Consider the following 26,655-nt stretch of genomic DNA (forward strand, 5'->3'; position numbering starts at 1 on the left):
CTTTAGAGCAGGTGGTGGTCAGGGTTCCCATGCATGTTCTGTGCCAGCCCTTCTGCCCCACTTAATGCTTCACTGAAACCCCACAGCAATCCTTGAAGAGGCAGGTACTCTGATTTCCAGCTTCCAGAGGAGAGCCCAGCCTTAGATGTTCAGGTACTTTCCATGCGGATGTATGATGAAGGTTGCAGAAGGACTTGAACTTGGAGCTGTCGCTCTGCTCTGAGGATCACTACAGGAGGCGTCGACAGCCTCTTAGAGTTGAGTTACCTATGAGGAAACCAACCCTCAGCCTTGGTACCATGACACGTGGATCGAATTCCCTGCCTGAGCTGCTGTTGGCTGCAATGTTATTAGCAATCCGTTGTGGCAGAACGCTCCCCGCGGTAGAAAGAAAAAGAATTCAGGAAAAAGCCATATTCGCTTCTCCAGGAAGTTGGTCCACCCATGACAGCTGTCCAGGGACTGCCATCTCTCCACTCGTTTCAGTGACAGTTGTCCAGGGACTGCCACCTCTCCACTCTTCAATGACAGCTGTCCAGGGACTGCCACCTCTCCACTCTTCAATGACAGCTGTCCAGGGACTGCCACCTCTCCACTCTTCAATGACAGCTGTCCAGGGACTGCCACCTCTCCACTCTTCAATGACAGCTGTCCAGGGACTGCCACCTCTCCACTCTTCAATGACAGCTGTCCAGGGACTGCCACCTCTCCACTCTTCAATGACAGCTGTCCAGGGACTGCCACCTCTCCACTCTTCTCAGTGACAGCTGTCCAGGGACTGCCACCTCTCCACTCTTCAATGACAGCTGTCCAGGGACTGCCACCTCTCCACTCTTCAATGACAGCTGTCCAGGGACTGCCACCTCTCCACTCTTCTCAATGACAGCTGTCCAGGGACTGCCACCTCTCCACTCTTCTCAGTGACAGCTGTCCAGGGACTTCCACCTCTCCACTCTTCTCAGTGACAGCTGTCCAGGGACTGCCACCTCTCCACTCTTCTCAGTGACAGCTGTCCAGGGACTGCCACCTCTCCACTCGTTTCAGTGACAGTTCTCCAGGGACTGCCACCTCCAGCCTTTTCAGTGACAGTTGTCCAGGGACTGCCACCTCTCCACTCATTTCAGTAACAGTTGTCCGGGGAATACCACGTCTCCACTCTTTACAGTGACAGTTGTCCAGGGACTGCCACCTGTCCACTCTTTTCAGTGACAGTTCTCCAGGGAATACCACCTCTCCACTCTTTTCAATGACAGTTGTCCAGGGACTGCCACCTCTCCACTCTTTGCGATGACAGTTGTCCAGGGACTTCCACCTGTCCACTCTTTTCAGTGATGGTTCTCCACGGACTGCTACCTCTCCACTCTTTTCAGTGACAGTTCTCCAGGGACTGCCACCTGTCCACTCTTTTCAGTGACAGTTCTCCAGGGACTGCCACCTCTCCACTCATTTCAGTGACAGTTCTCCAGGGACTGTCACCTATCCACTCTTTTCAGTGACAGTTCTCCAGGGAATGCCACCTGTCCACTCTTTTCAGTGACACTTGTCCACAGACTGTCACCTCTCTACTCATTTCAGTAACAGTTGTCCAGGGAATACCACGTCTCCACTCCTTTCAGTGACAGTTGTCCAGGGACTGTCACCTCTCCACTCTTTTCAGAGGCCCTTCCCATAAAGAGGGTATTTGTGATAACCTGTTTCCTGCGCCTCGGGAAAACGTGTACCCACATGTATCGCCTCATCTTGTAAAGCAAATTAAATTATTAGAACAGGGTTAGAAATAGTCAAACCTGGTGGAGTGCAGTGGCTCACACCTGTAATCCTAGCACTTTGGGAAGCTAGTGGATCATGAGGTCAAGAGATCTAGACCATGCTGGCCAACAGGGTGAAACCCTGTCTACTAAAAACACAAATTAGCTGGGTGTGGTGGTGCACACCTGTAATCCCAGCTACTCAGGAGGCTGAGGCAGGAGAATCGCTTGAACCTGGGAGGCAGAGGTTGCAGTGAGCCGAGATTGCACAAGTGCACTCCAGCCTGGTGACAGAGCGAGACCCCGTCTAAAAAAAAAAAAAAAAAAATTCAAATTTGGCTGGGTGCAGTAGTTCAAGCCTGCAATCCCAACACTTTGGGAGGCCAGGGCAAGAGGATTGCTTGAACCCAGGAGTTTGAAACCAGTCTGGGCAACATAGTGAGACATTGTCTCTACTTAAAAAAACAAACAAACAAACAAACAAAAAAAGCTGGTGCAGTGACAGCAAGTCTGTGGTCCCAGCTACTAGAAAGGCTGAGGCAGGAAGATTGCTTCAGCCCAGGAGTTGAAGGCTGCAGTGAGCTCTGTCTGCACTGCTGTACTCCTGCTTGGGCAACAGCAAGACTCAGTCAGGAAAAAAAAAAAAGGAAAAAAAACCCTCATTGAATAGATTTTAGCTACCATGACATCTCTAGGCTCTTGTCTCCCATCTCTACCCTCCTTTAAATATTTTCTTCTGTGTGTTTTATAATTTATCTTTTGACTCTCCTAATTAATTGAAGTAATCTCAGCAAGCCCATCTTAAAACTTTCCCATGGAAAGAACCGTAGGCAGAAGGAAAGACAGGGGCTAACTACTGGGGACGAGTTTGTCCCTGCAGGTGAGGGAGTATAAAGCAGGTGCCCTGTCTAAGTGAGCAGAGCAAAAAATCAGTGTTAGGAGAACCTGCCCCCCTGAAGGCTGATTTTTTCCCTTGGTGGATGGTTCCAGGTCCAGGGAGGTGACTTGACAGGACCTTACTGCGTATCTGCAAGTGTAGCTCAAAAACTATAAATGCACAGATGTCAAGCAAGGGTGACCTCACACCAATACTGCCCCTCAGAAAATGACAAGCTGCTGTCTGTGAGTCTTTAAAATGTTTTACTACGTGGTATTCCTTCGATTGCTTTGTTGTCTACCACAAAGTAATGGTGGGGGCAAACAAGATTTGCTCTAACTGGCCAACCAGTACTGGTTGTCACTATTTATAGAGCGCTTATAATGACAAAGAAATTTGAGAGATTTAGGAATTATTCCTGGGATCTTAAAACTGCTACATTTTGATGTCATCATAGACCAGGCTTCTTGACAACTTAGAGAAGCAATTCATAGCAGAGGTCCTGGATGCTCATCTGTAAAATGAGTTAGCAAATAGGGGTAGAATTGGTCCTGATGGTGACTTACGACGTTAATCTTTCCATGTGCGCGTTAGCCATTTGCGTAGCTTCTTTGGAGAAATGGATATTCAGACCCTTTGCCCATATGAAATTGGATTCTTTGTCTCCCTATTACTGCATGTATATTATCTAGATGTAAATCCCTTATCAGATATGACTTTCAAGTATTTATCAGTTTATTTTAACACCAAGACTGTTCACTGTGTTTATGGAACTCGATGTCAACAGGCGTAACAGAAATCAGCTGATGGAAGAATCCTGTAACTGGCTACTAGTAACAGTAGGAATCTATTTGCCAGTGGTTTTTTGTTTGTTTTTTGAGACAGAGTTTGTCTTGTCCAGGCTGGAGTGCCATGGCGCAGTCTCAGCTCACTGCAACCTTCGCCTTCCACATTCAAGCGATTCTCCTGCCTCAGCCTCCTGAGTAGCTGGGGTTACAGGCATATGCCACCACTCCTGGCTAATTTTTTAAAATATATTTTTAATAGAGATGGAGTTTCACCATGTTGGCCAGGCTGGTCTCGAACTCCTGACCTCAAGCGATCCACCTGCCTCGGCCTCCCAAAGTGCTGGCATTTCAGGCGTGAGCCACTGCGCCCGGCCACAGCCAGTGTTTCTGAGTACGACATACTAGCCAAGAGCGTCTGTGGCATGCATGTCCAATTTTACTCTAAGATGCTGTTTGGGAACTAAGGGTACAGAAAACAAAATATCCCAGCACTGATGTTCCAGTAACGGGATAAACAGATATTGTGGCAACAAATGCTTCATCCATGAAGAATTAAAAAGCGAGAAGGCTGCTCATCTAGTGAGGTGACTGCCATTAGTTGTATCAACTCTAGGATTTGCTGCAAGATCCTCTTGAATCTTGTCACTCTTTCCACAGGTCCTACTTGCTCCATGTTACCAAAGAATCCACTTTTCCCCCAAAACCTGAGTTCTCAGCCTTGTCTCAAGATGGAAGGAGACAAATCGCTCACCTTTTCCAGCTACGGGCTGCAATGGTGTCTCCACGAGCTAGACAAGGAAGAATTTCAGACATTTAAGGAATTACTAAAGAAGAAATCTTCAGAATCGACCACATGCTCTATTCCACAGTTCGAAATCGAGAACGCCAACGTGGAATGCCTGGCACTCCTCTTGCATGAGTATTACGGAGCGTCGCTCGCCTGGGCTACGTCCATTAGCATCTTTGAAAGTATGAACCTGCCAACCCTCTCGGAGAAAGCAAGGGATGACATGAAAAGTAAGTGAGACTTGGGGCAAGTCCAGGGCAGGGAAGGTGATTTCAGGTTCTCACGGGAACAGGGGAGGATCATTGTTCAGTAACCGGGTCCACCTCTGCAGTGTGAGTCTGAGCCGTGAGAAGGATCTCATTGGTCATCGTCATTGGCTGGAAATTAGTGCAGTCTCTAGCCTGTAAAGCGACGGAGGAGGGAGAAAAATGGGTAGACAACGGCTCCACTCACATGGACTTCCACTGAAGTTAATAGGATTTGAGGTGTAAGTGCTAAGCTTGAGTGGCACTATCACGGGTCTGTCGTGAGACTTTGGGAACGTCTCCTTCTGTTCTAACCCTTGGTTCCCACATCTTGGAACAGGAAATGTGATACTGTGTGTGCCATTGCAAAAGTTCAATAATGCAATGAGTTAGAAAGTGGCTAAGAACCTCGTTGGTTGAGAACGCTAATAGTGGTTCGGTGTGAGTCTCACACTTGGCCATGAGATGAAGGACTGAGGTTCCAGGTGCTGATCTAAAGCTTGGTCTTTCTTAGACTGTTGGTGTCCATAGTGCAGCAAGAATTCAGATCAGATTCTGTGGTTATTTTAGGGTATTTAGGAGAAAGGTCATTTAGAAAATAGTAGTTCTTTTTTATCTGGAGAATCCCTTCAACTGTAGACTGAAAACAAATCCCTTGACTGAGCCCCTGAATTGGCCCTACAAATACAGGTGTGGACTGGACGCGGTGGCTCCCAGCTGTAATCCCAGCACTTTGAGAGGCTGAGGTGGGAGGATCACTTGAGGTCAGGAGTTCAAGACCAGCCTGGTCAACATGGCAAAACCCCGTCTCTACTTAAAAATACAAAAAATTAGCCGGGCGTTGTGGCACATGCCTGTCATCCCACCTACTTGGGAGACTGAGGCAGGAGAATCGCTTGAACCCAGAAGGCGGAGGTTGCAGTGAGCTGAGATCATGCCACTGTACTCCAGCCTGGGCAGTGGAGTGAGACTGTCTCAAAAAATGTATATACACATATATACACATATATACGTATATTATATATACACACATATATACGTATATTATATATACACATATATACATATATACACATATATGTATCTATATATACATATATTTATACACACATGTATATGCACATACATATTTACATATATTTTTATATATACACACTTATATGCACACATATACACATATTTATACACATTTATATACACACATATACATATATTTATATATACACACATATATACACACATATATATACACATATAACATTTGTATATACATATATATTTACATATACACACATACACATATTTATATACACATATATATACACACATATTTATACACATATATTTATATACACACATATATACACACATACATTTATATACACATATTTATATATACACATACAAATATGCACACATGTATATTTACACACATATATACATATACATGTATATATACATGTATATATTTATATATACACATATACACACATATACACACATACATACACACATATATTTATATATACACGTTTATATATACACAGATGTTTATATAGACACACATATATTTATAAAGATACACACATATATTTTTATATATATTTATACACACACACACACAGGTGGCATGCCTGCACATCAGTCACCTGATGTAGCTCAGCAGCGTTCGCTGTAAAGCACTTCAAGAGCTCTGTTTTCTGAACTTGGAAGAGGCCCCGTGTGGAGGGCATGTTGGTATTATTCACAGGAAGAGGGCATAAAAATTAAATGAGAGCTGGGGTTTATCAAGTCAGCATTGCAGTGAAACTGTCATGCCCCCCCATCTGACTCTCAACCCCACCCAATGAAATGGGTTCCCCGTGGCTGAAGCTGTAGTAGAGGATCTTCCAAGTTACATAACTTGACCAACTTCGTGGGCTAATACGTGACAAAGATGAGATTCGTTGTTAACGTTCATCTACCATGGCATGTGTTTGAATTCTCATATGTCAAGTGTCAGAGAGCTGCAGCTTTCTGTGAGGTAGAGAGAGAAAATGGATGATATAGGCCAGGTAGGGGTGGTTCATGCCTGTAATCCCAGCACTCTGGGAGGCCAAGGTGGGTGGATCATTTGAGGTCAGGAGTTCGAGACCAGCCTGGCCAACATGGTGAAACCCTGTCTCTACTAAAAATATAAAAATTAGCTGGGCATGGTGGCACACTCTAATCCCAGCTCCCTGGGAGGCTGAGGCAGGAGAATCACTTGAACCTGGGGAGGTAGAGATTGCAGTGAGTCAAGATCAAGCCACTGCACTCCAGCCTGGGCAACAGAGTGAGACTCCATATTAAAAAAAAAAAAAAAAAGATGTTATATAAAAATGTCTTATGGCCGGGCAGTGGCTCATACCTGTAATCCCAGCATTTTGGGAGGCCTAGGTGGGCGGATCACTTGAGGTCAGGATCTTGAGGTCAAGACTAGCCTGGCAAACATGGTGAAATCCCATCTCTGCTTAAAATACAAAAAATTAGCTGGGCTTGGTGGGCGCCTATAATCCCAGCTACTCAGGCTGAGGCAGGAGAATCGCTTGAACCTGGGAGGTAGAGGTTGCAGTGAGCCAAGATTGTGCTATTGCACTCCAGCCTGGGCGACAGAGTGAGACTCTGTCTTAAAAGGGAAAGAGAGAAAACTGTAGTTCCTATTCCAGATTACAGGGAAGTCTAGAGTCACTTCCTAGAAGGAGTGAGCTTTAGGCTTAGACAAAGGAAAAGGAGTTGGCCAAGTTGTCTCAGCACGGGAGAGAAAAACATTCTGAGCATCAAGCAGGGACGTTCCAAAGCCTTTAACGGAGGGCTTGGCTGGGCCACGGAGAAATGAGCAGGAGATAAAGATGGACGGACTAGAAGTCAGATAACATGGCATCTTGAAAATGTTTGCAATAGTAAGTAGAAGCAATTACATAGTTTTAAAGGGGCGGTAGTAGAAATAATCGAACTTTTATTTCAGCACTGTTGCAAAGTGTTGAGTGACCCAGAGGGAGTCGTGGACAGACGTAGGGAGACGAGTCTGAGATCTTTGTCGTGTCCATGAGATAAATAAAGGTGGCTTAGCATAGGGTGATGGCACAGAAAGAAGGAGAAATGGAAGATGCTTCAGAAGTATACAAGACAGTTTTTCAGAACTAAATTCAGAGAGAGAATACAGTGTCCTGGGTGACCCCCAAGTTTCTAGCATGATAAACTGAGTGGATGGGGTTCCATGACCTCACCCCATGGAAGAGATGTTTTGCGAAAAGTAGATTGGGGGGTGGGTAGTCAAGGTTGGATCTTCTATGTTGAAGGCCACCTGTATTTGGGTAACTCATAGTAGACACGTAGTGAGTCATTGACTAAACTGGGTCTGGCATTCAAGACAGGTCTTGAGGCCGGGCGCAGTGGCTCACGCCTGTAATTCCAGCACTTTGGGAGGCCAAGACGGGTGGATCACGAGGTCAGGAGATCGAGACCATCCTGGCTAACACGATGAAACCCCGTCTCTACTAAAAAATACAAAAAAACTAGCCAGGCGTGGTGGCGGGCGCCTGTAGTCCCAGCTACTCAGGAGACTGAGGCAGGAGAATGGCATAAACCCGGGAGGCGGAGCTTACAGTGAGCTGAGATCCGGCCACTGCACTCCAGCCTGGGCGACAGAGCGAGACTCCATCTCAAAAAAAAAAAAAAAAAAAGACAGGTCTTGAGGACTGAAAAGAAACAATCACTATGATTAACCTCATTGTGTGACTTACCCAAGGCCATCCAGCAAAACTGAGGTCAGAGAATTCTTTATAAACTTCAGCACACTGAAGTGTGCCGCTGCTGGCACAGGAAGGTCTGACTCCGTGGTCTCTGTTATAGGCCAATCATGGAATAAACTGAGATCCTGAGGTTTGGCTTGGTTCCCCTCCATAATTCGGGCACAGGACATTCTTGTTCTTGGCTTGGGTAATTACAGTGACTTCATTGAGGCCAATCTCCCTTTTTCTTTGTCTTGTAGGACATTCACCAGAAGATCTTGAACCAACAACAACTGGCCAAGGACCAAGCAAGGAAGAAGTGCCAGGTGAGTGGGGTGGAGTTGGGGGAAATAAGATGTGCTTAAAGACACATGGCAGCCAGTTTGCGTCTCTAGGGGTTAGAACCATGACTTCCAGTAGTCCAGTGTCCTTTCTAGTCTCACTACCCTGCCATTAGCTGACCGGATGGGTTCTGAGGACCTGGTAATTCTGGTCTTTCTCTTTCCAAATTCAAGAGTTCTGTGACCTGGGGCCAGGCTCGGTGGCTCATGCCTGTAATCCCAACACTCCGAGGTGGGTGGATCACCTGAGGTCAGGAGTTCCAGACCAGCCTGGCCAACATGGTGAAACCCTGTCTCTACTAAAAATACAAAAAAGTTAGCCAGACGTGGTAGCAGGCGCCTGTCATCCCAGCTACTCAGGAGGCTGAGGCAGGAGAATCGCTTGAACCCAGGAGGCAAAGGTTGCGGTGAGCCAAGATCGCACCACTGCACTCCAGCCTGGGTCACAGAACGAGACTCTATCTCAAAAAAAAAAAAAGAGTTCTGTGGTCTTAAGGCTTTCTTACAACTTGAGGACTTCCCATCATCTTCAGTTTGGGTAACCTTATGACCCTGCTATGACAAGCTCCTCCCAATAACCCAGTTTGGGGGCTTTGGTGGAAAGAACCAGATAGCATGAAACCAGATTCAATACAATTCCCCAAACATCTGAGCACTGACCACGTGCCAGCCACCACTCTGTGTATTTACAATACATCGTTGGCTGAAGCACACATGTTCATGAAATTCACACGTTGTGGGACAGGAAAGACAAACCAAAAAACTAAGATGAGATGACACCAGGGAAGGCAAAATACACGGGGAGAAAGGCAGGCTTGTGTAGACAACATACATCCTTCACTGCTACCTGCACCACCACCGTCTTGCTCATCTCCCAGCAGCCAGTGTTGACTGTGAAACCTAATCTGGTTTGGAAGGGGTTGAAACCAACCTCTGTTTGGATGGAGCTTTGCTCAGGCTGTGGGTGGGAAAGATCTATTAAAAGCTAACATCTGAGTAACTGGCATCTGAGTCAGAGGCTCTGAGTCCCAAAGATTCAGCATTGCTCAGTTTGATGTCAATCCAGGCTTCACAAGGTGAGTGTGACGTGTTATCCTTCATGTGATAAAACTGTGTCTTAGACGGCCGGGTGTGGTGGCTCACGCCTGTAAACCCAGCACTTTGGGAGGCCAAGGCGGGTGGATCGCCCGAGGTTGGGAGTTCAAGACCAGCCTGACCAACATAGAGAAACCCCGTCTCTACTAAAAAAAAAAAAAAAAAAAAAAAAAAAAAAAAAAAAAAAAAAAAAAGGTACAAAATTAGCCGGCATGGTGGCGCATGTTTGTCATCCCAGCTACTCGAGAGGCTGAGGCAGGAGAATCGCTTGAACCCGGGAGGCAGAGGTTGCAGTGAGCTGAGATCGTGCCATTGCACTCCAGCCTGGGCAACCAGAGTGAAACTCCATCTCAAAAACAAAACAAAACAAAACAAAAAACACTGCGTCTTAGGGGTTTTATAAGTTACTGAATGGTGGCTTAGAGATAGCATAAAATAAACACACAGACTAACCTTGACAGTGGGACTGAAACAAACCTGGCAAAAGCCGAGGGTCTTGCTGTCAGCCACATTAAGAAATCCCTCTAAACTCCTCCTGGACACAAGAACTACCGCTTAGTGCGTGAGAAGCTCATGCTTCTCAATCCTATGTGGTAGTGACGGTCATTAGTTGTCCGGTGAGACCCAGAAGCTCAGTGGCACGCTAAAATCTCACATGGTTACATTGAGGCAGGGCGGGCTTGTGCCGGAAAGACCTGACTCCAGGTGTTACCTATGTGCAAAGGCTAGGGCCATCAGAGACAGACGCTACCCTCAAGAAGCTTACGTCATAGGGGGTCACAAGCTTTCGTCATCACTAATTGGCTGGGTATGGAAAGATGTCCCTCGAAGGTTGGGCACGGTGGCTCATGCCTGTGATCCCAGCACTTTGGGAGGCCGAGGTGGGTGGATCACCGGAGGGTGGGAGTTCAAGACCAGCCTGATCAACATGGGGAAACCCCGTCTCTACTAAAAATACAAAAAGAAAAAAGTCAGACGTGGTGGCACATGCCTGTAATCCCAGCTACTTGGGAAGTTGAGGCAGGAGAATCACTTGAACCTGGGAGGTAGAGGTTGTGGTGAGCCAAGATTGCGCCACTGCACTCCAGCCTGGGCAACAAGAGGTTAACTCCATCTGGGAGGGAGTTAAAACTAAGCCAACCTAATAAATGCAGCTGTTTATCAAGCTATAGAATCAAATGTATATGCATATAATAGTATATTATTTGGCATAAAAAGGAATGATGTGACTGGACAAGGTGGCTCACACCTGTGATCCCAGCACTTTGGGAGGCTGAGGCAGGCAGATCGCTTGAACCCAGGAGTTTGAGACCAACCTGGGCAATGTAGCAAGACCCCATGTCTACAAAAATTGAAATCGGCCAGGTGTGGGAGTGAGCACCTGTGGTCCCAACTACTTGGGAGTCTGAGGCAGGAGGATTGCTTGAGTCCAGGGGGCTTTTGAGGCTGCAGTGAGCCATGATTGTGCCACTGTGCTCCAGCCTGGGTGATAAAACCAGACTGTCTTTAAAAAAAGAATATATTAATACGTGCTATAAGATGGATGGACCTTGAAGACACTAGGCTAAGTGAAGGAAACCATCACAAAAGGATACGTATTGAATGATTCCATTCATATAAAATGTCTAGAATCAGCAAATCCATTTAAATACTAAAAGTAGATTAGTGGTTGCCTAGGGCTGGGGTGAATGGGGAAACCTAGAGGGTGAGGACTAAGGGCAGGGATTCTCTGAGGGTGATTAAAACATTCTAAAATTGTAGGGATGGTTATAATCTGAATATTCTCAATCACGATTGCACACTTTCAATACATGAATTGTATGGTTTGTGAAATTTGTTTCCATAAATCTATCACAAAACTCTGGAGAAGGCAATAAGATACATCCATCTGAGGTCAGCATTGTACATATGACTCCAAAGCCCAGAGACAGATTTGCCCAAGGGAGATCGGTCGAGAGAAAGTCTGATTTTTTTTTTTTTTTTCTAGACTGAGATGTCATCTTTGTGTTAGATCTTTTTTCTTTTTCTATTTCTTTCCTTCTCTACCTCCCCACCCCCGCCCACACACACAGAGTCTCACTCTGTCACTCAGGCTGGAGTGCAATGGTAGGATCTCAGCTCGCTGCAACCTCTGCCTCCTGGGTTCAAGCGATTCTCCTGTCTCAGCCTCCTGAGTAGCTGGGATTACAGGCACCCGCCTCCACGCCCGGCTAATTTTTGTATTTTTAGTAGACAGGGTTTTGCCGTGTTGGCCAGGCTGGTCTCGAACTCCTGACCTCAGGTGATAAACCCACCTCAGCCTCCCAAAGTGCTGAGATTACAGGTTTGAGCTACTGCGCCTGGCCTAGATCTTATAAATTCTATATAACTTCAGATTCTTTCATCTCTTATATGACAAATCTATTTAGTCTAATAGATCAAATGTATTATGATGCTCACAACATAGCTCCTAATGGAAATCTACCCCCACAAGGAAAGCTGTTCCTCCCCTAGTGGCTTTTTTTTTTTCTTTTTTTTTGGACAGTCTTGCTCTGTCACACAGGCCGGAGTAGAGTGGTGTGATCTTGGCTCACTGCAAGCTCCGCCTCTTGGATTCATGCCATTCTCCTGCCTCAGCCTCCCATGCAGCTGGGACCACAGGCACCTGCCACCACGCCTGACTAATTTTTTTGTATTTTTAGTTGGCGGGGGGGCGGGTTCACCGTGTTAGCCAGGATGGTCTCGATCTCCTGACCTCGTGATCCACCCACCTTGGCCTCCCAAAGTGCTGGGATTACAGGCTTGAGCCACCGCACCTGACTTTTTTTTTTCTTTCCAGATAACTAGATGCAGGTTTACATATCATAAAATCTTAAGAATACAGTTCAAGAATTTGTAAACATGAAATAATCACCACAGTCCAGTCTTAGGACTTTTCTATCACCCAAAAAAACATCCTTCAGGAAAGACAAAAGAACAAGGTGGAGAAAATTGTCCTGTTTTATTTTTGCATAATTTGGAATGATCTTAAAATTACTTTCCCTGAACCTGTTACTGTAGTGAATGACACTGACAGACTTCTTTCTAGTGTTAAATCATTCTTGCTTTTCTGGAATACATGTGACATAAGCAGCATTACTTACCTTTGATACACTTCTGGACACAGTTTGCTGATAAATCACTTCGAATTTGGCATCTGTGTTTGAGTGAACCGGTCTGTAATCTCTTCATATACTTCGCTTGCTTTTTTAAAGTTGAGAGAAAACTCACATATCATAAAATTCATCCTAATACAATTCAGTGTTTTATGTATTAACAAGGTTGTGCCACGATCACTGCTATCGAATTTCGGGACATTTTCATCACCCCAGAAAACCACATACCTATTAGCCATCATCCCCCCACACCCAAGCCCTGGAAATCAGCCATCTACTTGGTGTCTGTGATTTTTGCCTTTTCTGGACCTTCCATATAAATGAAACCGGATGCTTTGTTGTATTTTGCAACTGGCTTCCTTCATTTAACATAATACCTTAAAGATTTGTGAATATCATAGCCTGTTTCAGGACTTCATAACTTTTTATAACTTTTTATGGCTAAACAGTATTCTTGCCAGGCGCAGTGGCTCACGCCTGTAATCCCAGCACTTTGGGAGGCTGAAGTGGGCAGATCACGAGATCAGGAGATCGAGACCATCCTGGCTAACACGGTGAAACCCCATCTCTAATAAAAATACAAAAAATTAGCCTGGTGTGGGGGCAGGCGCCTGTAGTCCCAGCTACTCGGGAGACTGACGCAGGAGAATGGCGTGAACCCGGGACATGGAGCTTGCAGCGAACCCAGATTGTGCCACTGCACTCCAGCCTGGGTGACAGGGTGAGACTCTGCCTAAAAAAAAAAAAAAAAAAACAGTATTCCATTTATGTATATAAATATATATAAAACACTTCTTGTTTGTTTATCACATGATAGACTGGACATTTGGGGTTTTTTTGTTTTTGTTTTTTTTTGCCATTGAGTGATGCAGCTATGGATTCTCACATGTGTGTTTGTGTAGACGTGTTTTCGATTCAGGGAGGCGTATACCTAGGAGTGGAATTGGTGGGTCATATGGCAACTGTGTTTAACTTTTTGAGGAGCTGCCAAACAGTTTTTCTAAAGTGGCTGCACCATTTTGCATCCTCACCAACACCTTAATGAAAGCTACAGTAACATTTGCTCCTCTGTTTTTTATTGTAACTATCGTAGTAGGTATGAAATACGCACTGTGGTTTTGATTTGAATCTCCCTAATTATGTTCAGAATCTTTTCATGTGCTAACTGGCCACTTCTGTGTCTTCAGAGAAATGTATATTCAAATCCTTGGTCCATTTTTAACTTTATTATATTGTTGATTTGCAATAATTTACTAAGGTTCTATCCAGATTATATAGAGACATGATTTAAAATATATATATTTCCCTGTTCTCTGGATTGTCTTTTCACACTCCTGATGTCCTTTGAAGCATAGCGGGCTTTAATTTTATGAAGATAAATTTATTTCCTTGGCCGGGCGCGGTGGCTCAAGCCTGTAATCCCAGCACTTTGGGAGGCCGAGACGGGCGGATCACGAGTTCAGGAGATCGAGACCATCCTGGCTAACACGGTGAAACCCCGTCTCTACTAAAATACAAAAAAAAATTAGCCGGGCGAGGTGGCGGGCGCCTGTACTCCCAGCTACTCGGGAGGCTGAGGCAGGAGAATGGCGTGAACCCAGGAGGCGGAGCTTGCAGTGAGCTGAGATCCGGCCACTGCACTCCAGCCTGGGCAACAGAGCGAGACTCCATCTCAAAAAAAAAAAAAAAATTTATTTCCTTGATTGATTGTGCTTTTGGTGTTATATCTTTAAAAAATTACTTAGCCTGGCTGGGCACAGTGGCTCACGCCTGTAATCCCAGCACTTTGCGAGGCCAAGGCGGTGGATCATGAGGTCAGGATATCCAGACCATCCTGGCCAACATGGTGAAACCCCATCTCTACAAAAAATTAGCTGGGCATGGTGGCACATGTCTGTAGTCCTAGCTACTTGAGAGGCTGAGGCAGGGGAATCGCTTGAACCTGGGAGGTGGAGGTTGCAGTGAGCTGAGATTACACCATTGCACTCTAGGCTAGTGACAGAGCAACACTCCATCTCAAAAAGAAAAAAAAAAATTGGACTTAACCCAAAATCAGAAGGTTTATACCAATATTTCCTCTTAAGGATTTTGTAGTTACAGCTCTTAAAAACATTTAGGTCTTTAAACATTTTGAGCTAATTTTGTATATGGCATGAAGTAGAGGGCTCAACTTCATCCTTTTGTGTGTAGATAACCAGTTCTCCAGCAATATTTATTGAAAACACTATTCTTTCTCATTGTCTATATTCTTGTCTAAAATCATAGATATGTGGGATTACTTTTAAACTTTCAAGTCTATTCCGTTGATCTCTATATCTGACCTTATACCTGAACCACATTGACTTAATTACTGTTGCCTTATAGTTTTGAACTCAAAGTGTGATTCTCCAACTTGACTTCAAGATAGATTGGCTATTCTGGGTCTCTTGAATTTCCATGTGAATTTTAGTATCAATCAGCTTTAAAATTTCTGCAAAAAAGGTAGCTGGGATTTTGATAAGATTGCATTATGTCATGTAGACTAATATTGGGTATATGACACAGTAACAACATTGTCTTCAACCGATGGACACATGGTGGTCTTTCCATTAATTTAGGGTTTTCTTAATTTTTTTTCTGTTATGTTTGTGGCTTTCAGGATACAAGTCTCTCATTTGTTAAATTTATTCTGAAATATTTTGTTCATGCTATTATAAGTGGAGTTCTTTTTTTTTTGTTGTTCGTTTGTTTGACAGAGTTTTGCTCTTGTTGCCAAGGATGGAGTGCAGTGGCGTGATCTCGGCTCGTTGCAATCTCTTCCTCCTGGGTTCAAGCAAATTTCCTGCCTCGGCCTTCCAGTAGATGGGATTACAGGCACATGCCACTACACCTGGCTAATTTTTTTTGAATGTGTAGTAGAGATGGGGTTTCACCATGTTGGCCAGGCTGGTCTCAAACCCCTGACCTCAAATGATTCACCTGCCTCAGCCTCCCATAGTGCTGGGATTACAGGCATGAGCCACTGTGCCAGGCCAAGTTGTTCATTTTATTTTGTTTACTGCCAGTGTATAGAAATACTTTTGATTTTGAATAGTCTGATCTTGAATCCAGGGCTTATGTTACTGGCACACTCTGCCCTGGCACTGAGCCAGTGGTTCTGTCCTCTAAACTGGTAAGAAAATATGGCAAGGCTAAGTTTATCTGGGGTGACCAACATCTCTGATTTGAATAATATACATAGTATGTTTGTGTTTCTTCTTCTCCCTTCTCTTTTGCAGGAATTTCACAAGCTAAGCAACAAGAGAGTGCCACAGCGGCAGAGACAAAAGAACAAGGTGAAGGAAATAGATTTATTCATTTGTTGCCCTCCTGGAAGAAAGCTGGGTGAGAGAAGTCCATGCAGTTCAAATGACGGGGAAATCTACTTTCCCTTTCTTCATTCTCATTTGTCTCTGGTGTGTCCCTTCCCTAAGAGATCTTGGGATCAGCACCATGGACAGAACCTTGCATGTTCTCTGATTCTTTCCACTACTGTTTTTTAATTTTTAACTGAAAAATAAGAGTTGTGTATATTTATGGGGTCATGAGGCTTCAGTACATGTATATATTGTAGAATGATCAAATCGGAGTAACTAGCGTATCCATCACCTCAAATATTCTTTGTGCTGAGAAAATTTTATTTATTTTGAGATGGAGTTTTGTTCTTGTGGCCCAGGCTGGAGTGCAATGGCGGGATCCTGGCTCATTGCAACATCTGCCTCCCGGGTTCAAGCGATTCTCCTGCCTCAGCCTCACGAGTAGCTGGGGCTACAGGAGTGCACCACCACACCCGGTTAATTTTGTATTTTTAGTAGACACGGGGTTTCTGCATGTTGGTCAGGCTCGTCTCGAACTCCCGACCTCGTGTGATCTGCCCGCCTCAGCCTCCCAAAGTGCTGGGATTACCAGCTTGAGCCGCCGCACCCAGCCATGCTGAGAACATTTAAAATCCTCTTTTAGCTATTTTGAAATATACATTGTTATTAACCAGTCACCACTGTTGTGCAGTAGAACACCAGAACTTACTCCTCCTGTCTAGCTGTAACTTTGTACCTGTTGACTAATGTTTTCCACCTTTCCCGGTCCACTCTCTGCCCCACCAGCCTTTGGTAACCACCGTTCCACCTTCCAATTCTGAGTTAGATATTTTTAGGTTCCAAATGTCAGATCCTCTGGTACTTCTCTGTGCCTGGCTTACTTCACTTAACATAATGTCCTCTAGGTTCCTCGACGTTGTAGCAAATGACAGAATTTCCTGTGTGTTTGGGCTGAATAACCCATTGTGTATATATACCACATCTTTTTTGTTTTGTTTTGTTTTGAAAGGGATTCTCGCTCTGTCACCCAGGCTGGAATGCAGTGTCACAATCTCAGCTCACCACAACCTCCACCTCCTGGGTTCACGCCATGCTCCTGCCTCAGCCTTCTGAGTAGCTGGGACTACAGGCACCCACTACCATGATGCCCGGCTAATTTTTGTATTTTTAGTAGAGACAGGGTTTCACCGTGTTGGCCAGGATGGTCTCAATCTCTTGACCTGGTGATCCACCCACCTCGGCCTCCCAAAATGCTGGCATTACAGGCGTGAGCCACCGTGTCCGGCCAAAATCCTTTTCTTTAAGGTCGTTAGTTGTGACCCTCTTTCATTCCCGACTGCAGTAATTTTAGCTGTCTGTTTTTTGTTGTTTTTTGTTTGTTTGTTTGTTTGGTCAGTCTGGGTAAAAGTTTGTCAATTTTGTTCTTCTCAAAGAACAAACTGCTGGGTTTGTTTTCTCTATTGTATTTCCATTCTGTATTTTGTTTACTTCTGTTCTTTATTCCCTTTCTCTGTCCATTTTGGGGTTAGTTTGCTGCTCACTAACCCCAAAAGAGGTTCTTTGCTGCTTTAAGGTGGGAAGTTATGTTATATTTCAGATCTTTCTTGGGCATTTATAGCTATAAATTTTCCTTTATGCATGACTCTATACACTGTAAATACTGCTGTGTTTTGTTTCCACTCATTTCAAAGTATTTAATTCCCTTTTGTTTCCCCGCTTTGACCTATTGAGGATCGTATGGCTTCACTTCCATGTATTTGGAAATTTTCAGATTTTTTTACTGATCTCTAATCTTATTTCATTGTGTTAAGAGAGCATACTTTGTATAATTTCAAAGCACATCAACTTGAAACATGTTTTATGCCTGATATGTCTATCCTGGAGAAGGTCTGTTTGCAGTTGAGAAGGGCATATTTTCTGCTTTTGGGTGGAGCGTTCACTCGATATCTGCCTCCACTGTTTTCCACGTCGGTACATAGTATTACTATATGCCTGGTCATTTACACCAAAAGCTTCAAGTCATTTCTTTTTCTGGTTTGCTTTTGAGATGGAGTCTCACTCTGTCTCCCAGGATGGAGTGCAGTGGCGCAATTTTGGCTCACTGCAACCTCTGCCTCCCAGGTTTAAGCAATTCTGGTGCCTCGACTTCCTAAGTAGCTGTATTTTTTAATATTTCTTTTCTCCACCTTATATCTAGCAAATCAGAAAATCCCATGGTCTCTACCTGTAATATATGACCCATTTGTTCACAGTTCTTCCCATCTGCTGTATTTAAAGGCATTTCATTTGCATCTCAAACGCAATTCATTTTTACATACAATCCATTTTTCATACAATAACCAAGGTGATCTAAAAATTTACATCTGTAACTTTACTCCCATGCTTAAAAATCCTTAAATGGTTTTTATTCTGTTTGTGATTTTTTGAAAAATAGATAATTTTTCTCTAATTTACAAGACAAAGTCCACCCTAATGATTATTCTTTAAAATGGCAAATCTAAGGCTGGGCGCGGTGGCTCACGCCTGTAATCCCAGCACTTTGGGAGGCCGAGGCGGGCGGATCACAAGGTCAGGAGATCGAGACCACGGTGAAACCCCGTCTCTACTAAAAATACAAAAAATTAGCCGGGCACGGTGGCGGGCGCCTGTAGTCCCAGCTACTCAGGAGGCTGAGGCAGGAGAATGGCGTAAACCCAGGAGGCGGAGCTTGCAGTGAGCCGAGATCCGGCCACTGCACTCCAGCCTGGGCGACAGAGCGAGACTCCGTCTCAAAAAAAAAACCAAAAAACAAAAAACAAACAAACAAAAAAAAAACAGAAATAAAATGACGAATCTATTCTCATAGATCCTAAGAGGAATTTGTATTTAGCCTCACATGGTGACTATGTCCTGATAAATATATATAGTGGTTTTTGTCAGTCAGTGGTAGCTACTATGTGCCAGAGGCTGTGTTATTACTCTACTAAATCATCTCCACAGCAATTCAACAACATAGGAATAATTTCTTTGCTTTTGTAGATGAACATCCAGAAACATGTAACCCCAGTAATTGATGAAGATCTTACAAGTAGTATATGACAATTCACATTTGAATCCTGTGTCTGACTCAAATCCTTAATTCTTTTTTTAAGAGGCAGAGTTTTGCTATATTGCTGAGACTGCAATGCAGTGGCTATCCACAAGCACAACTGTGGCACACTACAGCCTCAAACTGCTGGGCTCGAGTGATCCTCCTGCCTCAGCCTCCCGAGTAGCTGGGACTACAGGCATGTATCACAACATCTGGCTCTAAGATCCTTAATTCTTAAATGTAGGTTTTACCCCTCATTTAATTTTTGTATTCTTATTAATTTTGAGACAGGGTCTTGCTCTGTCACCCAGGCTGGAGTGCAGTGGCATGATCTCAGCTCACTGCAACCTCTGCCTCCCAGGTTCAAGTGATTCTCCTGCCTCAGCCTCCTGAGTAGCTGGGATTACAGGCACATGTCACCATGCCTAGCTAATTTTTGTATTTTTTTTAGTAGAGACTGGGTTTTATCATATTGGTCAGGCTGGTCTTGAACCCCTAACCTCAGGTGATCTGCCCGCCTCGGCCTCCCAAAGTGCTGGGATTACAGGCATGAGCCACCGTGCCCGACCTACCCCTCATTTTAATAACTTGTGCAAGGCTCTCCAAGGAGAAATGAGCCTGGGACTCTCACCCTCATGCCTTGAATTAGTGCTCATTGTACTAGCACACTCGGTCTTCTAGCTGAGCCAGTGGTTGCCATGCTTTAAACTGGCCAGAAAACTAAATATGGCATGACTGAGCTTATCTTGGGGGTGTCTGACATATCTGATTTGAATAATAAACACAAGTATGTTGGAATTCATTCTTCTTTTGCAGAAATTTCACAAGCTATGGAACAAGAAGGTGCCACAGCAGCAGAGACAGAAGCACAAGGTGAGGAAAACAGATTTATTCCTTGGTTGCCCTCCTGGAAGAAAGTTGGGTGAAAGAAGTGTAAGTAGTTTAGTTGCAAGGGTATGTAGTTTAGATTGCCTTTCTTCATTCTCATTTGTCTCTGGTGTCAACCCCTTCCCTTCACGCTCTTGATCGGTCCCATGGATAGAGCTACACAAGTTCACTATGGTTATCTACAGTCAGATAGTATGAAGACAAAATTCTAAAGAACCCATAATTCTAGGGGACTCGAGTCAATCACAACTTTGTTTGATGGATGCTAAATATATGGCCAAGAGTAGTCAAGGGCTTTCTTCAAACTTAAGTGGCAGTAATTATTTTCTTAATTCCTTCTATCAACTAATATGTACATGAACACCTGCCTTTGAAGAATTGTGATGGAATTACAGTGGTAAGAAAAACATGTCTTGCCTTCATGACTTTTTTTTTTTTTTTTTTTTTGAGAAGGAGTCTCGCTCTGTCACCCAAGCTGGAGTGCAGTGGCCTGATCTTGGCTCACTGAAACCTCTGCCTCCCGGGTTCAAGCGATTCTTCTGCCTCAGACTCCCGAGTAGCTGGGATTACAGGTGCACACCACCGTGCCTGGCTGGTTTTTGTATTTTTAGTAGAGATGGGGTTTCACCATATTCGCCAGGCTGGTCTCGAACTCCTGACCTCGTGATCTGCCCGCGTTGGCCTCCCAAAGTGCTGGGATTACAGGCATGAGCCACCGTGCCCGACCTACCCCTCATTTTAATAACTTGTGCAAGGCTCTCCAAGGAGAAATGAGCCTGGGACTCTCAACCTCAAGCCTTGAATTAGTGCTCATCGTACTAGCACACTCGGTCTTCTAGCTGAGCCAGTGGTTGCCATGCTTTAAACTGGCCAGAAAACTAAATATGGCATGACTGAGCTTATCTTGGGGGTGTCTGACATATCTGATTTGAATAATAAACACAAGTATGTTGGAATTCATTCTTCTTTTGCAGAAATTTCACAAGCTATGGAACAAGAAGGTGCCACAGCAGCAGAGACAGAAGCACAAGGTGAGGAAAACAGATTTATTCCTTGGTTGCCCTCCTGGAAGAAAGTTGGGTGAAAGAAGTGTAAGTAGTTTAGTTGCAAGGGTATGTAGTTTAGATTGCCTTTCTTCATTCTCATTTGTCTCTGGTGTCAACCCCTTCCCTTCACGCTTTCGATCAGTCCCATGGATAGAGCTATGCACGTTTACTGTGATTATCTACAGTCAGATACTATGAAGACAAAATTCTAAAGAACCTATAATTCTAGGGGACTCGAGTCAATCACAACTTTGTTTGATGGATGCTAAACATATGGCCAAGAGTAGTCAAGTGCTTTCTTCAAACTGTTTCCTGATTTTCTTTCTACCCTCTCTGACTTCAGAATGTGGAGGTGACAAATGGGACTACAAGAGTCACGTGGTGACCAAATTCGCTGTGAAGGAGGATGTACGTCGTGGTTTTGAAAAAACTGCTGACTGGCCAGAAATGCAAATGTTGGCTGGTGCTTTTAATTCAGACCAATGGGGCTTCCGGCCTCACACAGTGGTTCTACATGGAAAGTCAGGAATTGGGAAATCGGCTCTGGCCAGAAGGATCGTGCTGTGCTGGGCACAAGGTGGACTCTACCAGGGAATGTTCTCCTACGTCTTCTTCCTCCCCGTTAGAGAGATGCAGCAGCAGAAGGAGAGCAGTGTCGCAGAGTTCATCTCCAGGGAATGGCCAGACGCCCAGGCTCCAGTGACGGAGATCATGTCCCGACCGGAAAGGCTGTTGTTCATCATTGATGGTTTCGATGACCTGGGCTCTGTCCTCAACAGTGACACGAAGCTCTGCAAAGACTGGGCTGAGAAGCGGCCCCCATTCATCCTCATCCAGAGTCTGCTGAGGAAAGTCCTGCTCCCTGAGTCCTTCCTGATGGTCACCGTCAGAGACGTGGGCATAGAGAAGCTCAAGTCGGAGGTCGTGTCTCCCCGTTACCTGTTTGTTAGAGGGATCACCGCAGAACGAAGAATCCACTTGCTCCTGGAGCGCGGGATCGGTGAGCATCAGAAGACGCAAGGGTTGCGTGCGATAATGAACAACCGTAAGCTGTTTGACCAGTGTCAGGTCCCCGCCGTGGGCTCTCTGATCTGCGTGGCTCTGCAGCTGCAGGACGTGGTGGGGGAGAGCATCGCCCCCTTCGGCCAAACGCTCACAGGCTTGTATGCCGCTTTTGTGTTTCATCAGCTCACCCCTCGAGGCGTGGCCCGGCGCTGCCTCAATCTGGAGGAGAGAGTTGTCCTGAAGCGTTTCTGCCGTATGGCTGTGGAGGGAGTGTGGAACATGAAGTCTGTGTTTGATGGTGACGACCTCATGGTTCACGGACTCGGGGAGTCTGAACTCCGTACTCTGTTTCACATGAATATCCTTCTCCGAGACAGCCACTGCGAGGAGTTCTACACCTTCTTCCACCTCAGTCTCCAGGACTTCTGTGCCGCCTTGTACTACGTGTTAGAGGGGCTGGAGATCGAGCCGGCTCTCTGCCCTCTGTTCGTTGAGAAGACGAAGAGGTCCATGGAGCTTCAACAAGCAGGCTTCCACATCCACTTGCTTTGGATGAAGCATTTCTTGTTTGGCCTCGTGAGCGAAGACGTAAGGAGGCCACTGGAGGTCCTGCTGGGCTGTCCCGTTCCCCTGGGGGTGAAACAGAAGCTTCTGCACTGGGTGTGTCTGTTGGGTCAGCAGCCCAACGCCGCTGCCCCGGGAGACACCCTGGATGCCTTCCGTTGTCTTTTCGAGACCCAAGACAAAGAGTTTGTTCGCTCGGCATTAAACGGCTTCCAAGAAGTGTGGCTTCCGATTAATCAGAACCTGGACTTGATAGCATCTTCCTTCTGCCTCCAGCACGGTCCGTATCTGCGGAAAATTCGGGTGGATGTCAAAGGGATCTTCCCAAGAGATGAGTTAGCTGAGGCGTGGCCTGTGGTTCCTCAGTGGTGAGTACCGCAGGCAATTTTATCCTATGCCTTGTGCTGAGCTCTGTGTCCCTGCTCCTGGGGCTTGACAGGACTTCCAGGGACTTCAAGGTCCCAGATAATTCTTTCAGGATGAATCGCCCAGATGATGTCCAGCTGGCTAAAATGCCAGGACCCGAATCTGGCTCATTGTCCATACCTGGGAAAGGTCTTTCAAAATTCAGGGCCCCGCCGAAGACTCTAAAGGAAAAGATCTGGGGTTGAAACCCAGGAATATGTGGTTTATTTTATTGTTTTTGAGACAGAGTCTCACTCTTGCCCAGGCTGGAGTGCAGTGGTATGATCTCGGCTCACTGCAAACTCCACCTCCCAGGCTCAAGTGATTCTTCTGCCTCAGCCTCCTGAGTAGCTGGGACTGCAGGCACACACCACCACACCCAGCTAATTTTTGTAATTTTAGTAGAGATGGGATTTTGCCATGTTGGCCAGGCTGGTCTCGAACTCCTGACCTCAGGTGATCCACCGGCCTCAGCCTCCCAAAGTGCTGGGATTACAGGTGTGAGCAAGCTCCTGTCAATGTGATCACTCGGGTTTGTGGACTGCTTGTTTGGTATGGAGTCCAGGGCCATGCTGTCCAGTAGAGGGTTCTGTGATGGAAATATGCCATGTGCCTTGTCCAGTAAGACAGCCACCAGCCTCATAAGCCTGTTGAGCATCTGAAATGTGGTAAGTGAGACTGTGGAGGTGAAACTTACCTTACACCATTTCAACTCATTTGTATTTTTTTCTTTTTTTGAGACAGAGTCTCACTGTGTTGCCAAGGCCAGAGTACAGTGGCACAATATCAGCTCACTGCAACCTCTGCCTCCCAGGTTCAAGTGATTCTCTTGACTCAGCCTCCCGAGTAGCTGGGATTGTAGGCGGCACCACCACACCTGGCTAACTTTTCTATTTTTTGTACAGATGGGGTTTCACCATGTTGGCCAGTCTGATCTCAAACTCCTGACCTCAGCCTCCCAAAGTGCTGGGATTACAGGCATAAGGCACCGTGCCTGGCCTCGTTTGTATTTAAATAGTCGCACGTAGCTGATGCTTACTGAATAATGCCGGTCTAGAAAACACACTTTTCTGGACCATCTCAACGTCATCCTATGACCCAGAACACAGCAGCGAAGAATGTGGACAGGCTGGGTGGAAGAGGATTGCTCGAGGCCAGGTTTTTGAGACCAGCCTGGGCAACAAAGTAAGACCCTATCCCTGGACAGGCTGGGTGCAGCGGCTCATACGTGTAATCCCAGCACTTTGGGAGGACGAGGGAAGAGGATTGCTTGAGGCCAGGTTTTTGAGACCAGCCTGGGCAACAAAGTGAGCCCCTGTCTCTACAAGAAAATTTAAAACTAGCCAGGGTGGAGGTGTGTGCCTGTGGTCCCAGCTCATCAGGAGGCTGAGGCAGGGAGATCACTTGAGCCTAGGAACTGAATGCTTCAGTGAGTTATTATCACACCATTTCACTCCAGCTTAGGTGACAGGGTGAGACCCTGTCCCTGGAAAAAAAAAAAATGAATAATAAAAAGAATGTGGGGCCGGGCGCAGTGGCTCAAGCCTGTAATCCCAGCACTTTGGGAGGCCGAGACGGGCGGATCATGAGGTCAGGAGATCGAGACCATCCTGGCTAACACGGTGAAACCCCGTCTCTGCTAGTAGCTGTAGTCCCAGCTACTCAGGAGGCTGAGGCAGGAGAATGGCGTAAACCTGGGAGGTGGAGCTTGCGGTGAGCTGAGATCCAGCCACTGCACTCCAGCTTGGGCGACAGAGCGAGACTCCGTCTCAAAAAAAATAAATAAATAAAAATTTAAAAAAATAGAATGTGGACATTCCCTGGTGGTCTAGTTGTTAGGAAAGTTTTTTTTTTAAAGTGAACGTGGCCACCCATCTGCTAATATGTGAAACCCAGGTCTGCTGCTTCCTGGCAGTGTGACCTTGGGCAAGTTACTCTGCTGCTCTGTGCCTCAGTTTCCCCATCTGTAAAACAGGTCATGGCAGCTACCTATCCAGTTGTCAGGAGACAGTATACACAGCCACAGCACTCAGGAACTGGGCCTGGCACTCACTAACAGATGTCAGCTAATGATACTACCAGAGCTAAATGGAGTGCTGGTGTATATGGTACACTGGGCAAACCTGGTTTTGAATTTTAGCTTTGCCACTAACTAGCCCTGTTGCCATTGGCAATATGGCGGAAATGGCATCAACCTCATGGGTTTAAAACAGCATCAGATTCTCAAGTGGGGCTGGGCATGGTGACTCATGTCTGTAATCCCTGTACTTTGGGAGGCCGAGGCAGGTGGATCACCTACTACAAAAATTAGCCGGACATGCTGGTAAGTGCCTGTAATCATAGCTACTAGAGAGGCTGAGGCAGGAGAATTGCTGGAACCCAGGAGGAAGAGGTTGCAGTGAGCCGAGATGATGCCACAGCACTCCAGCCTGGGCAACAGAGTCAGACGCTGTCTTAAAAAAAAAAAAAAAAAAAAAAAAGGCCGGGTATGGTGGCTCACTCCTGTAATCCCAGCACTTTGGGAGGCCAAGGCAGGTGGATCACCTGAGGTCGGGAGTTCAAGACCAGCCTGACCAACATGGAGAAACCCTGTCTCTACTAAAAATACAAAATTAGCCAGGCATGGTGGCGCATGCCTGTAATCCCAGCTACTCGGGAGGCTGAGGCAGAAGAATCACTTGAACCCAGGAGGCGGAGGTTGCGGTGAGCCAAGATCATGCCATTGCACTCCAGCCTGGGCAAAAAGAGTGAAACTCCGTCTCAAAAAAAAAAAAAAAAACACCTCACATGAAACAGGTCCAGCACAACACCTGGTGTGTGCTAAGGCCTTGATAACATAGCAGCTACCCTTGGTTAGAAAACAATTAAGTACAGATGCTTGCTTTGTGAGAGAAGAGCTCATGTCAGTGCAGAAAAAGATCAGCTTGGCCGTTATGTTCTTTCCACAATCAGGGGAGTTACAACCTGGGCAATTTGCCTGTAGATTGACTGAAAATGTACACAGCCACAAGGCTAAGCACTGAGATGGGAAATTTACATGTCATAAAAAATCACAGCTACTTGTGTTCACAAACCTCGTGCTACGCTTACCATTCACTTTTTTCTCTCTTTTTTTTTTTTTTTTTTTTGAAACAGTCTCCCTCTGTTGCCCCAGACTGGAGTGCGGTGGCGTGATCTCGGCTCACTGCAACCTCCATCTCCTGGGTTCAAGCAATTTTCCTGCCTCAATCTCCTGAGTAACTGAGATTACAGACACACACCACCATGCCCCGCTAATTTTTTGCATATTTAGTAGAGACAGGGTTTCACCATGCTGGCCAGGCTGGTCTCAAACGCCTGACCTCAGGTGATCTGTCCACCTTGGCTTCCCAAAGTGCTGGGATTACATGCATGAGCCATCACGCCTGGCTGTATTCACCTTTTTCTTTGACAAATAATTGTGTGTATTTATGGGGTACACTGTCATAGCTTGGTACATGTATATACACTGTAGAATAATTAAATCAAAATAATACATCTATTATCTTACCCTCTATAAATTTTTGTAGTGAGAAAATTACCCTTTTAGCAATTTT

The 26,655-nt window shown here is 45.5% G+C and overlaps 1 protein-coding gene across 1 annotated transcript in view; it reads left to right on the top strand.

The window, feature by feature from the left end:
• The window catches only part of LOC105488198 (NLR family pyrin domain containing 5), a 70,906-nt gene that overhangs the window by 12,561 nt on the left and 31,690 nt on the right, over positions 1 to 26,655 (top strand). Inside the window, exons 2-7 of the mRNA XM_071087969.1 lie at positions 4,071 to 4,430; positions 8,458 to 8,523; positions 16,025 to 16,081; positions 19,989 to 20,045; positions 21,035 to 21,091; positions 21,450 to 23,043. Coding sequence (XP_070944070.1) covers positions 4,085 to 4,430; positions 8,458 to 8,523; positions 16,025 to 16,081; positions 19,989 to 20,045; positions 21,035 to 21,091; positions 21,450 to 23,043 — 2,177 coding nt within the window. The 5' untranslated portion in view covers positions 4,071 to 4,084. The remainder of the gene's footprint in view (positions 1 to 4,070; positions 4,431 to 8,457; positions 8,524 to 16,024; positions 16,082 to 19,988; positions 20,046 to 21,034; positions 21,092 to 21,449; positions 23,044 to 26,655) is intronic.

The sequence above is a fragment of the Macaca nemestrina genome, chromosome 20, assembly GCF_043159975.1.
Source record: "Macaca nemestrina isolate mMacNem1 chromosome 20, mMacNem.hap1, whole genome shotgun sequence".
Taxonomy (NCBI): Eukaryota; Metazoa; Chordata; class Mammalia; order Primates; family Cercopithecidae; genus Macaca; species Macaca nemestrina.